We start from the raw sequence: 15,032 nt of genomic DNA on the forward strand, positions 1-15,032 counted from the left end.
ACAATCGCAGAGCACCCTATTCACCCGACCGGACCCAGTGACCCACCAGAATAATTGCGGTCACAGGAACATTCCCGTGATCTTTTGGTCAATTTTCGTGACTATCCATGTGTACGAGTATGCTGACAAAAAATGTAATGTTATGCTTAAAATAATGGAAAAGTTGCTGGGAGAGTACATAAATTCAAAATTTATGAAATGAATTAGCTCAATTTGCTTATCGTACTGCTTGCATTGCCATAATTGGATCAGTTTATGTCGTAGTGCTGAATAGCTGTATGTTTACCATTTTATGCAATTTAAATTGTAAATATTTTGGCCAAAATCACTAAGAACTTATCTTGATAGTTTGGACGTTTTATGTTAATTAAGATATCATTTTTAACATTTGATTGTTCTCTTTGAACAGAAATTCATAGTGAGCATGAGCATGAGCATGATTGACCGCCCGCAGATGCTACACAGAAAAAAATATTTACTTTTCAATGTGATGTAAACTGAAGTCTTCTGTAAAAATAAATCAAATTCGTGTGTTATTACAGCATCATGTAAATTTAAATGAATATACATTCAATTTTCAACTAAAAATGGTTGAAAGTTACATGATCGTGTAAATTCAAAGTGAATTCAATTGAAAAATAATGGATTGGTCGTTGAAATTTACGTTTATTTTGATGCTCCAAATATGTGCATGAAAATAAACTTAAATTTACAACATATTTTTAGCTGTGTACTCCGTTATTGCAAGAACAGCTGTACTTCCACAGGGAACCAACTCGGGATCAGTAGCATCCTCAATGTGTTAGTACTGTATTATAACAAACAATAAGGAGGGAAGGAAGGGAGGGAGGGAGGTAAATGTTGACGTGTTACTTGCTTTATGGAGTCTTGCTGAGGAGTCCTCTGCACTTCCACAAAAAACACTGGGAGATTGGATATGGGAAAGGATTCGTTTTGGTAAACGATAAAGTTATAATTTTAAATGAATACGTGAACATATACACGGATGATCGATACCGATAGTGCGGTTACTATGCGAACCGGACACGATCCGAATTTCGTCGCTCGCCCTCAAAGGAGCATGCAACATATTCAACGGACCAAACACTACTCCGTGAATCGCAAGTAAGTCCCATCTGTAAAAAGTAGGCATGGAGAAAATGGGGTATGAAGTTTTCAAACTCGTTTTTCATACGAATATTCAAAAAAATCCAGAGGATGGGAACATGTTCAAATCTCAGTTAAAATTTCACAATTTGCTTTTCACTACGATATATTTCTGAGAAAAATATAAAGATTACCAAAACACGGTTCGTTTTTGTGTTACACGGTGCAGAAATCTGTAGTGAAATCTTATTATCTCATTAGGGCAGCTGAAAGAGCATTGAAAGATATGTTGAAAACTGAGCTCAACTCAACTTTTGACGAAAATGCAGATGGGCCTGACTTGCGATTCACGGCAGTAAATGAGGAATCAACTCTGTGTAAACATATGTAGCCACTCTCGAGCCTAGGAAAGCAAATCACAGTCAGCGAAGCCAGTGAAATTCATGCCCATTGTTGCTGTAGGCAAAAAGCCTTGAAATTAGCAAAACACCCGTTGCTAAGGGCAACCCAAAATTACTGTAGAAAAATGTTCTATTTCCCGCTGCATTTCCGAAATTTAGAGCCTTCAAAGACAACTATGATTTAGAAAATTCATCAAAATATACTCCAGTTCAGTTCAGGTTCAGCGCAAAAGTCTTTGCTGAAACATTTCCATTATAGGCGCAAAACGTGTTTTGCCACAGGTTATAGGATGAAAGATCTAGGATGAAATTCATACAAACTGATGTTGCGTATTTTCTCTGGTGCAGTCTTGGGCAGGATCTCTCAGAAGAGATGTTTTCTGACGAAAATGTTCCCAAAGAGGCCCTAGCAAAACCATGTTTAAATTATGACAACCGATTACTATTTTACGGTTTACATGAAAACTTCGGTCACATTTCTCTAAATTGGCATCCCGTGTACAACCTGGAATATCCATCCGGCATAGCTCCAAAGTCTGTATTGCTCATATATGACTTTCTAAAAATACTTGTACCTTTCTGAGTAATCTGAGGGTGGTTGCAACAAAATCGAATGAAAATAGACGAAATAGCAGCTGTTAAAAATGCCTTGTCGGGGGTCGGGGACGTAAAGGTTTATTCGAATGATATCTTCTGTGCAATGTTAGGTGCAAATCTTTGTCCCGAAGTACTCTATGATAGTCATCATACATTGGTGCGTTGATTTCTTCGCAATACTTTGTTCTATCCACTATCTCCTTCCTGGTGTTACTTTCCAACTGGGATAGAGCCTGCTTTTCAGCATAGTGTTTTTATGTGCACATTCACAGCGTTTAACTGAGACACATGCCATTTTGTATAATAGGTTTACATGACGTTTTACAATAGCCCATTTGATGGCAGACAAAGATTGCCGGAAATACTAGCGCCTAATGAAATCTTTAAATTGTTTTTGAAAATTTGTCAAATTTTCCTTTAAAATATGTTATTGTCGAGTCTAAAAGATGTTTCCATAAAAGATATCTTCAAAAATTCACCAAATTCCTCTTTAAATGAATAACAAGTTCTGTGCAAATAAAAGACCTTGAAAGATCTTACGAAAAATCCGTCAAGATCTCACCGATTTTTTTTTTAAATGTTGCACTTCATTATATTTAGAATTACGTATGAAACTCTTCAAGGATCTTTGATGAGCATGTGATTAGGGGAGCGCATCATAATCTTAGTTATGCCTTGCAGAAATATTTCGAGAAAACGTAGAAGATATATCGACATAAACTAAGGACTGTTCATTTTATAAAGTGGACACTTTGTTTATGCTATTTCTTTTTTATTTATTTATAAAATCGTAATCGGTTTTCTGTGCATCGTTCAACTATCGTTCTACAATGCTATGAACATATAAGAACTTAGAAAATGCTTTTAGCTGAGGGGCTAAATAGTTTTTCCAAAAACTCCAAAGAAAACCTGTTCGTCAAATTTCAAGATTATTTTTCGCAAAACAATTATCCTCATTTGTGAACAAATGGTATGTTTGTAACCTTTACTACTCTACTAAAGGTATAGCTTTCCACCATTCTCTGACATTAGGTAACTTTAGTGATTTATCCATTTATGGCCAAATTTGCTGATGCACCATCCTTTCACTACCAGCAAATAGAAAAGTCAAAAGTGTGTTCAAAACTAGTTTAGATTACTAAAAAAACTATATTTGTATAAACGAGAGCTAAATCGTGAGTTTAAACTGCAGTCTTAAGTATAAATTTTACTCTTTATGGTCGTTTTACTAAAAAGTCTCACACTTTTATAGTCATGTACGCATATTTTTCGATCTACAGCAAATTGCAAACGTTTTCCTCCGAATATTTCAATTGGTGATTATATCTGTTAAGTTTTTGCTCCAAAAATAACTCGATGTTTTCCATCAGGCTTCTGTATAATGATGCTTCCGAAGAACAAGCCTTTTTTAAAAATAAAAAAATAAAGATTGTCGAATTTTCCAGCCAATAATCAATGATTTTGATAACATCCAAAAATCGACCGTTCTAAACGATGTTCCATATTCGTGTGAAATTAAATTATTTTGCAGATTTTTTCATAATTACAACATTGTACAATACTAGTCGAACGATGTGCAGAAAACCGATTGAAATTTCATTGGTAAATTAAAAAGATAGAGCAACTTTCAACAAGATTTCAACTTTATAAAATGAACAGTCCTTATTCCAAAATAACTATCCAAAATCCATTAGGATATCATATAAAATCTATAATAGTTGGCGAAAAAAAACATGAAAAATATTTAATCAGTGTATAGTAAACTGTGATACTATTAGAGATTTTTTAAAGGTATCTGCCAATCTGAATTCGTCTAGTATGTTGTATAATCTTATCTGATATCTCCATGACGAATTCGTCAACGCATCGCCAATGCAATAATTCGTGTGGAAACCACAGAACAAAAATACAAAGAATTTTATAATGAGTCACTAAATGAGCTCTAACTAAAGCTGTGACGAAAACAGCGCTGCTACGAGAAAAGAAATCCAGTGAGAACCTTTCTTTTTTTTAACGAGAATTCCTGTGTCCAAACAGTGTTTACTTGTGGAATTGCAGAGGACTCCTCGGCTTCCATAAAGCAAGTAAAACGTCAACATTTCCATCACTAAATTGACCTTCATTCGAACGTAGCCGTTGTTATAATAATGAGAGCACCAGTATTTACTTATGCATTGGCGATGCTTCTGATCCGGATTCCTGTTCTTGGAATAACGGAGTTGCAACTGCGGGCGGTATATCATGTTCATTAGAGTGATGCAAATTTTGAAATGTTTGCTCCCCTATGCTTAAACGATTTTAATTATGGTAAATAGTATCCTCTCTAAGTTTGAAGTGATTCGGTAGAAATTAGACTGTGCACACGCCATTTGAAGTTTATATGGAGATTACTATGGAAAACGCCAATCTTTTGTGTTCAGCCCTCTACCTCTTCGTCATAATATTTTATGGAAAAGTGAACAAATTCTTCCTATGTGAAATCCTCCCAGCTACAACTTTGCCGAAGACAACTTTTTGATTGGACCTCAGGATAAATTCTTATTCATCATCATAAAGTTGGTTTGCATGTAGCATGCTTCACCAACTGTTTGGCAGGCAACATTGGAGCTTCTGGCGGGAAGAATAGATCAAAGTTATTGTTCTACAGCAAAAAAAAACAGTGTTGCTCTGAAACTAATTGAATGATCATCTCAGCATGATTTAGACTTTGTTATCAAAAATAACAAATTATCCTTACGTCCCATCGAAATGTGATCTTCGGCAAAGTTGTAGCGGGGAAGTTTTCACATGAGATGAGGGTGTTCACTTTTCCATAGATTATTATGACGAGCAGTTAGAGGACTGAACACAAAAGGTTCGCCTTTTCCATAGTAATTTCCATATAAACTTCAAATAGCGTGTGCACAACCAAATTTCTTCCGAATCACTTCAAATTTTGGGAGGATCATTTTCATCACAATTGACATCGTTTAAGCATAGGGGAGCAAAAACTTTAAAATTTGCATCAGTCTAATGTTCATGCTTATGCTTATTCCGTATTATCTAGTATAGTAGAACATTGCACAGGTCTTAAGGTGAAACATCTCGGAATCCAAAGATAGCCGGCAAAATGGCCGACTTGTTCCCTTATTCACGTTTTTAAAGGTAATAAATTGGAGAAACAGTTAGCGAACGTTTCAGTTCTTCTTATTTTAAGCTTTCGGCTAGTGCAGCCAAAATAAAAAGAGCATCGTTGTAGGATGCGCTATTTGCGAGATTCGTGCTTTTGAAGTTTTAATGCAATCTTAGAAGTTGAATCCAATCTGTTTAATTCATCTGCATAAAAGTACATATTTTGATCTCTTTAATCATAACCCTAATTTCAAATGTGAAATTGCAATTGCCCTTGATAATTTTGAATGGATATTTTAGAGAAGAGTTGTTTTCAAGTTATTTTGGTGATTTATCTATCTATTTAAATAAAAATGGAATGGTGTTTGTGTGTCACGAAATAACTTGAGAAGGAGGATTTACCTTATTCTTCCACAGTTAGGTTCTTGAAGTGTTCCGTCGTGGTTTTGTGTACAAAAAATTAATGAACTTCAAGAGAAAATTAAGAAAAACAGGGATAGAAAACATATACTTCTTTTAGTTTAATTTTGTTTCACATTATCGAACAGCCTACTGCGGGACAAAACAAGGTTTGTTGTGTTAACCTAAGGGGTGCAAACTGGATATCAACAAGCAGCCAGGCTAGTGCGCATCGTACCTTCGTGCTGTGCGTACACGAATTCTCTCTGCTCTTGGAAGTTTTCTTAAAAACTACCTAAAGCAATAAAACAGTACTTTTCAGTGCTACAAAAACAGTACTTTTCAGTGCTAAAATTAAAAACGGTACTTTTCAGTGCTACTAAAACAGTACTTTTCAGTACTATTTTTTCTACTATTGATCCCTTTACGATCCTTGTTTGGACCCGTGCCTTCGATTTCTCGTTGGACCCGTTGGCGAAAGCTAGCGGTGGTAATCCTTCTTGGACACCGTCTAGGGAAAAAACCTCTCGAAGGTCACGTCTTCTTTCGTTTATTAACTAAACATGGTATCAACAACAAACAAAAGGAAGGGTGAATCTCTGAATTCACTACTTCCTTCCAAAAAAGTGGGTTTTAAAACTGTCACTACACGTGGCAAGAATGGAAGAAAGGACGTTTCCCCAGAATGCGAACTTTCTTCCAAGGGTGAAATGAATAATTGTATCGAAATGAGCAATCAGTTCGATGCTCTAGACAAATTTTCCGAACACCAAATCGAAGCAGCCTCTAGCCCAGGCTCTTTGATTCAAGTGAGGAAGCAAAGAGTGCCGCCTATCGTGGTCAGTTGTTCCGAATTTGGGGGATTTAGGCAGGAGATCTTGAACTCCATTAGGGGAATCAAGGTTTCCTTCCAAATCGCAAAGAAAGGAGACTGTCGCGTTTTGCCGGAAACTCTTAAAGATCGTGAACTTCTTCTCAAACATCTTGAAGAGAAGAAGCACAAATTTTTTACTTATGACGACAAAACTGAACGTTTGTTCAAAGTTGTCTTGAAAGGTCTCTCAAGTGACTATAAATCACCTGAAGAGATCAAAAATGGAATATATGATTTACTTGGATTTTCCCCAGTCCAAGTAATCATTATGAAAAAGAGAACCCAATCTGGCATTGTTCGGAAAGGGCTTTCTCAAGAATTTTATTTAGTTCACTTTAACAAAAAAGAACTAAATAATATTAAAGCTTTAGAAAAAGCAAAACTTTTGTTTGATGTCCGTGTGACATGGGAACATTTCCAGAAACCTGGAGGAAATTACCAGAACCCCACTCAGTGCCGTCGGTGCCAAAAGTGGGGTCATGGTACAAAAAATTGTCGCATGGATGCTAAATGCATAATTTGCGGAGGTTCTTCTCACGCCAAAGACGTCTGTCCAGTGAAGGAAGATACCACCAAATTCATATGCTGTAATTGCGGGGCTAACCATAAGTCCAATTTTTGGAATTGTCCTTCACGCAAAAGGGTAATTGAGGCTCGTGCCAGGCAGATGAAAGATAATATCCGTTACGATAACGGTCGTTTCCGGAATTTGCCTGGTAGAGTATCGAACAATGCTCATTTTTCAGTTAACGATCGCTTGATCATGAATCATACCCATCAGGAAGATCATAATCATGCTCATTCACAAACTAATTTTAATCCGTCGGGTAGCCGTTCGAATCTTTCTATTTCGAATGTATCTACCCACGGTAAATCCTTTGCCGATATCGTAGCAGGAATTTCGAACTCCTCCCCTGTTCGATCCATGGGTACCCATTCTACTTGTTTCAAATCAAATGGAAAAAACCCTACCGCCACAGGTAATTCCGCTTCTTCGTCTACCGGAAATTCCAATGGGAAATCACATGACATGTCTGCCTCTGATTTTAATTTTCTAACTGATCAATTGAATCTAATGATTGATGCAATGTTCAAAGCCACCACTATGACTGAAGCAGTCCAAGTAGGTGTAAAATTTACAAATCAAATTGTTATTGGATTACGTTTTTCTAATGGATCCAAATAATAATTTAAATATTTTAAATTGGAATGCTCGTTCTCTGAATGGTAAAGAGGACGAGCTGTTTAATTTTCTTACGGTTAATAACGTGCATATAGCAGTTATTACCGAAACGTATTTAAAACCTGGATCTAAACTCAAAAGAGATCCTAACTTTTTTGTTTATCGTAATGATCAACTTGATGGGGCATGTGGGGGAGTTGCAATCATCATTCATAGGCGTATAAAACATCAACTGTTTTCATCATTTGAAACTAAAGTTTTTGAAACTTTAGGTGTTTCTGTTGAAACACAGTTTGGTAAATATACTTTCATAGCTGCCTATTTGCCTTTTCAATGCTCTGGGCAGCAAGTTAATTTGCTCCAAACTGACTTGCGTAAATTGACTCGCAATAAGTCAAATTTTTTGTCATTGGTGACTTTAATGCCAAACATCGGTCATGGAATAATTCTCAAAGTAATTCCAACGGCAGAATTTTATTTGATGAGTGCTCTTCAGGATATTTCTCAATTCAATATCCTGATAGCCCCACATGTTTTTCCTCTTCTAGAAATCCATCTACGATTGATTTGGTCTTAGCCGACTCTAGTCATCTTTGTAGCCAACTGATTACTCATGCTGATTTTGATTCTGATCATGTCCCTGTTACATTTCAAATATCCCAAGAAGCGATTCTCAATCCTATCAGCTCCACTTTCAATTATTTACGAGCCGACTGGAATATATATAAAACGTATGTTGACTCTAATCTTGATGTTAACATTTCTTTAGAAACTAAACTTGATATTGACAATGCTCTTGAAACTTTAACAAATTCCATTGTTGAAGCCCGGAGCATTGCAATTCCGAAATGTGAAGTAAAATTTCAATCCGTGATTATAGACGATGATCTTAAACTTTTGATCCGTCTTAAAAACGTGAGGAGAAGGCAATTTCAACGCACTCGCGATCCTGCTATGAAAATTATATGGCAGGATTTGCAGAAAGAAATCAAGAAACGTTTTGCTCAATCAAGAAACAAAAATTTTGAAAATAAAATTTCTCAATTGGACCCTGGCTCTAATCCCTTTTGGAAATTATCTAAAATCTTGAAAAAAACTCAGAAGCCAATACCGGCATTGAAAGAGGAAAACAAATTATTACTAACTAATTGCGAAAAAGCTCAAAAACTTGCTATGCAGTTTGAAAATGCGCACAATTTTAATTTAGGACTTACTAGTCCAATTGAAAATGAAGTTACTCAGGAGTTCGAAATAGGCTGACCATAAGCCAACCAGATAAAAACGGGACAAATAAAAAACAAAAACGGGACAATTTTGAAAGACATAGATTATACGATTGTGCTACTTTTCCCCGAATTCCAGTTCCCCGAAAGGCCCGTTTCTCCGAAGCCATTTCCCCGAATGACCCGTTCCCTTGTAAAGCAATGCAACTCAAAAAGGTGCAATAATAGTCTTTAGCCGAGCAGGCGAAAAAAGCTAAGTAATAGCAAATTTTGATATGGACATACAAAAGTGATATTAGCTTGAAAGATATAAGAGATAAAAGATCCGAAAATAATATCTAAAATTTACTTCTGGAATATCATTAGCATATCATATTTAGCTTTTATAAGATCTCATTAATATCAGCGAGCTATCCCTTAGATCTTGCAACATAAAATTTAGCTATGGCTCAGAAGTTCCAGGAATAAAATTTTGATATTATCTTCAGATCTTTTATCTCTTATTTCAATCAAATCAATATCTCGATTTAATGGTCACAACAATGCTTCTGCTCGGGTAGTGAGATAGTGTTGAATTAGAAAGATCGATAAGGAGTAGTGTTTGATCCTTTGACCTTGACACTTGCTCCTGCGGGAGCGGGTGATGAGGGCAGGATCAAACATGTCGCGCGTCGGTAGTGAAGCGGTGAAAAAGTGATCGGTTCGTTAGTAGTGTTTGATCCTTCGACCTTGACGCTTGCTCCTGCTGGGGCGGGTGATGAGGGCAGGATCAAACATGTCGCGCGTCGGTAGTGAAGCGGTGAAAAAGTGATCGGTTCGTTAGTAGTGTTTGATCCTTCGACCTTGACGCTTGCTCCTGCTGGGGCGGGTGATGAGGGCAGGATCAAACATGTCGCGCGTCGGTAGTGAAGCGGTGAAAAAGTGATCGGTTCGTTAGTAGTGTTTGATCCTTCGACCTTGACGCTTGCTCCTGCTGGGGCGGGTGATGAGGGCAGGATCAAACATGTCGCGCGTCGGTAGTGAAGCGGTGAAAAAGTGATCGGTTCGTTAGTAGTGTTTGATCCTTCGACCTTGACACTTGCTCCTGCGGGAGCGGGTGATGAGGGCAGGATCAAACATGTCGCGCGTCGGTAGTGAAGCGGTGAAAAAGTGATCGGTTCGTTAGTAGTGTTTGATCCTTTGACCTTGACACTTGCTCCTGCGGGAGCGGGTGATGAGGGCAGGATCAAACATGTCGCGCGTCGGTAGTGAAGCGGTGAAAAAGTGATCGGTTCGTTAGTAGTGTTTGATCCTTTGACCTTGACGCTTGCTCCTGCTGGGGCGGGTGATGAGGGCAGGATCAAACATGTCGCGCGTCGGTAGTGAAGCGGTGAAAAAGTGATCGGTTCGTTAGTAGTGTTTGATCCTTCGACCTTGACGCTTGCTCCTGCGGGGGCGGGCGATGGGGGCAGGATCAAACATGTCGCGCGTCGTTCGCTGAGAGAAATGAAAAAGCGCCGCGGATCGCTAGTAGTGTTTGATCTATTGATCGCGTCGCTTGCTCTTGCGTGGGCGAGTGACGAACACTTGTTCGGCGTTTAATGCGATTATCGAATTATTTCGCGAATCCGGTTAGGCGTGATTATATCATGGATCGCATCACCAAACATTGGTGACTCCCAGATCTTTACCTTATCCCACTAACCCAATATCCTCTCCATGACAACCGTGGAGATGCAGAGGTGATCTCGGTCTCTAGTAACAACGGTAGTCACACTAACATTCCTTCCCTTCCCCGATGACCGTGAGGACGTGGCCGGCGCCGTTATTGACTTTTAAATTTGAGCTCTCGATTTGTGCACATTGAAGAATGGTAAGCTAATCCCAAGCCCCATTCATTAATTCCCTGTGCAACTTCGATTGTTCTGGTCAATCACGGAGTAGCAACTACGAATTGTACGGTCATCTATGCTTATGCTTATTAATTAGAAAGATCGATAAGCTACCAAAGAAGGAGATATTTGATCATTCTCGACTAAATACATATTGCCAAAAATACATATTGTTCACCACCTTGAAATGCAAAAGGTTATGACAATTATGAGTGTTAGAACTTTTCGGAGAACTGAGCTATTCGGGGAAAAGGGGTTTTCGGGGAACTAGCATTATAAGAACTGGCGTTGGGAGAACGACATTCGGGAAACCGCCATTTGAGCGAAAGTAGCAGAACCAGATTATGCAATCCCAAGCTACATGTCTGTACGATTCAATAAAAATCATTTAAGAACCTTGAAGCTCTTTCAATGATTTCCAAGAAGCAGCGTTTTTTTTAAGAATTTCCTAAAAAAATCGTTACACTTTTCAATTTTTCATATTCAAACGCATTTTTTTTTATATTTTATTACTTTATTGAAATATCCACTTTTTAAAAAGTTAATCAAATCAATTGCGTATCAGAAGTAAACTATTTCATTTTAGTATCATATGAATAATGATCTTATGAAGATCCGTATATTGGAAATCAACCAAAATTTGGCATAAATATGAGTAAAGATACGCAAAAAGTTAAGCAGAAGCATGTACGGATCAAGTTTAACTCTGTTTGATAAACTAATTATTGCTTGTAAAATAAAAGAGTAAGACAATAAACTCTGAAATATTTCTAAAAACTGTTTGTTATGTTGTTATTTTTATTTTTTTACTGGTGTTGAAAATTATGTGCCAATCCTCCAATTGCTAAAATACGGGACAATTCGAGTATTTTCCATAAAACGACGGGACAGTCCGTCGAGGGGATGAAAACGGTACTGTCCCGTTAAATACGGTACGTATGGTCAGCCTAGTTCGAAAATATTCTCAATCAAGAGAACGTTTTCGAAAATGCCTGGGAGACTGATTTGGAAGAAGTGAGAACTATTATTAAAAAATTCAAAAACATGAAAGCTCCTGGCGATGATGGAATTTTCTACATCCTCATCAAGAAACTTCCAGAAAGTAGCTTATCATTTTTAGTTGATATATTTAACAAATGTTTTCAATTAGCATATTTTCCTGACAAATGGAAAAATGCTAAGGTTGTTCCAATTTTAAAACCAGACAAAAATCCTGCAGAAGCTTCTAGCTATCGTCCAATCAGTTTGCTTTCCTCCATCAGTTAACTTTTTGAAAAGGTAATTTTGAACAGAATGATGGCCCACATCAACGAAAATTCAATTTTTGTCAATGAACAGTTCGGATTCCGCCATGGACATTCGACCACTCATCAACTTTTACGTGTAACAAATTTGATTCGTTCCAACAAATCTGAAGGCTACTCTACTGGTCTTGCTCTTCTAGACATAGAAAAAGCATTCGACAGTGTTTGGCATGAAGGTTTGATTGTAAAATTAAAAAACTTTAATTTTCCAACATACATTGTTAGAATAATTCAAAGTTATCTGTCAAATCGTACACTTCAGGTTAATTATCAGAACTCCAGATCTGAAAGACTTCCTGTAAGAGCTGGTGTTCGTCAAGGCAGCATTTTGGGACCAATATTATACAATATTTTCACATCTGACTTACCTGAGCTACCTCAGGGATGTCAAAAATCTTTGTTTGCGGATGACACAGGCCTCTCCGCCAAAGGTCGAAGCCTGCGTGTCATCTGTAGTCGATTGCAAAAAAGTCTGGATATTTTTTCTTCATACTTGCAAAAATGGAAGATTTCTCCTAATGCTTCCAAAACTCAACTAATAATATTCCCACATAAACCAAAAGCTCTTTATTTGAAACCTTCAAGTAGACATGTTGTCACGATGAGAGGGGTTCCAATAAATTGGTCAGATGAAGTTAAGTATCTAGGACTCATGCTAGATAAGAATTTAACTTTCAAAAATCACATTGAGGGCATTCAAGCCAAATGTAATAAATATGTAAAATGTCTCTATCCCCTTATTAATAGAAAATCAAAACTTTATCTTAAGAACAAGCTTTTGATATTCAAACAAATTTTCAGGCCAGCCATGTTGTATGCTGTACCAATATGGACTAGCTGTTGTAATACCAGGAAGAAAGCTCTGCAGAGAATTCAAAATAAAATTTTGAAAATGATTCTGAGGCTTCCTACCTGGTATAGTACCAATGAGTTACATAGAATATCCAATGTTGAAACATTGGAACAAATGTCAAATACAATCATTAATAATTTCAGGCAAAAATCGTTACAATCTTCTATTGCCACGATTAATACGTTATATGTTTAGGTTAAGTTAGATTAAGTATATTAAAAACGCTTTTTGTTTTTTCTCTTATAAGCAGGTGAAATCAAGTCACCTGTAAAAAAACTGAACTGCTACGGCAAATGAAATGTAATATGTTGTTAACAAAATGTTAATTAAATCCTTAATTTATTTTACCAAATTAGGATGATAGTGTTGTCTAATAACACAGAACACCTAGATATAAGAAATGAATGTAATGTTTGGAATGATACTAATAAAGATATTAAAAAAACAAAAAAAAAAAAAAACCAAAAAAACAAAAAAAACAAGCAGCCAGGCTGCTTTCAAGCTCAAATTTCCATCAAAATGGTCAGAGTATGCCTAGAAGTATGCTGTCATTATTTCGCCACGCTAAAAATGTTTATACAATTTATGTGACACAGAAACAATCAACTCTTCAAGAAACGTTTTACTTGGTCTTATTAATGCGTATTACTTTTGGAACTTCTGTGAAATATATTTATTCTAACATACGGCCAGAAACTATCTGTTTCCAATTGGCGTAGCTTAGTGTGAAGTATATTCAATGTGCACCTTGAAAATGGTTTCCAGCGCTACAAGTAAACAAACAACGGTTAGCACTGGTGGAAAAATTTGTGTTCAAATTGAATGATCAAAATGTTCAAGACCGCACCCCCCAGGGGTTAACTAGTTTAAAATAATACTCTTGTTCTCCTCTTGTTGTGCATTAAGAAGTTTTCACATATATATTGTTAGTAGAAATTTTGAGATTTAACATATTATGTTATTTCACTCGTTACATTTTACATAAAATTTAATAAATTCGTTGTAGTGTAAGCGTGATAAAAGAATACCGTTTTGTTTCAAATTCCGAGCATGACTCATATTCCAAACATCATTTCGAAGATTAGAATTCATATGTTCACAACTCTCCAATCTAGAGGACTTCAATCATAGAAGAATTGCTCATCCTGTGGAGAAATTTGAGAGGTTTTGAGACAAAACGGTATTCGTGATCAAACGTCAACATCCCACCGCAAAATCGCTAGTGTTTGGAGGTGATTTTAACCTCCAACTTGCCAAATAACCTCCAAATCATCACCTCCAAGTTAGTTCTAATAGCCTCCGTTGTATGAAATATGGTGGCGCGTCGATCGTCGCAAGTTTATCGTTAAACAGTCAATTCTATTCCTCGTTTTCCTAAAAACTATTTAAGCAAAACTCACGCCCCCAGCACTTACCTATCGTTGTGAGAAGCGTCAACACCAACGCGGGTCGTAAATCCAACATGTTTGACAGCATCATCCTATTTTCCACTTTTCTTTCGACTGTAGGCTTCCTTTTCCACCTCAATCATAGGTGCCAACTCTCCAACAGCCGGTTTTTCTTGGCCGCTGCTTTGTCTTTTCTTCTGGGGGAGACAGCCAACAGACGTTTGATTTTCCGCCAGCCTCTTTGTTTTTTGTTCTTCTCTAGATTCTTTTTACACTTTTCCGGCACCGATGTTAGCCGTCGTAGTCGTACAGGAATGTAAATGAAAAATCACCCGAAGCGCGCCCACACAACACAAACTGGTACTTTCTTCAGACAAACACACACAGTTCACTCTAGCTAGGTATTTTTTGGGATGCTGCTGACTTGCTAGAGGACAAAATTGCAGACGTGTAGCGTGCGGTTGGATAGGTTAGTTTCAACAGAAATTTTTATATAAAAAAAGGAAAATTGAAGAAATCGGTTTTTCCATTAGCATGTGCTGGAGGCATCTTATATCTTATTATTATATCTTCGTTTTTCCAACTATTATTGAATCTTAAAAAAAAACTGTTTATAAAATCATTGCCATTGAAATTTACCAAACAAATTGACCTATGGTTTTCAATCTGAGCTTCTAAAATGGTTATCAACAAACACTTAGAAAAATCTCCCTACGAAAAT

The 15,032-nt window shown here is 36.9% G+C and overlaps 1 protein-coding gene across 2 annotated transcripts in view; it reads right to left on the reverse strand.

Annotated features, from left to right (window-relative positions):
* LOC110676758 (cell adhesion molecule 2-like) overlaps positions 1–15,032 on the reverse strand; it is a 99,284-nt gene that overhangs the window by 61,533 nt on the left and 22,719 nt on the right. For both annotated transcript variants that reach the window (XR_002500694.1, XM_021845852.1), the window contains exon 2: positions 14,339–14,738. Coding sequence is in view for 1 of the 2 variants with exons in the window: in XM_021845852.1 (XP_021701544.1) it covers positions 14,339–14,402 (64 nt within the window). In the remaining variant the exon portion in view is untranslated. The remainder of the gene's footprint in view (positions 1–14,338; positions 14,739–15,032) is intronic.

This window comes from Aedes aegypti, chromosome 2 (genome assembly GCF_002204515.2).
Source record: "Aedes aegypti strain LVP_AGWG chromosome 2, AaegL5.0 Primary Assembly, whole genome shotgun sequence".
Lineage (NCBI taxonomy): Eukaryota > Metazoa > Arthropoda > Insecta > Diptera > Culicidae > Aedes > Aedes aegypti.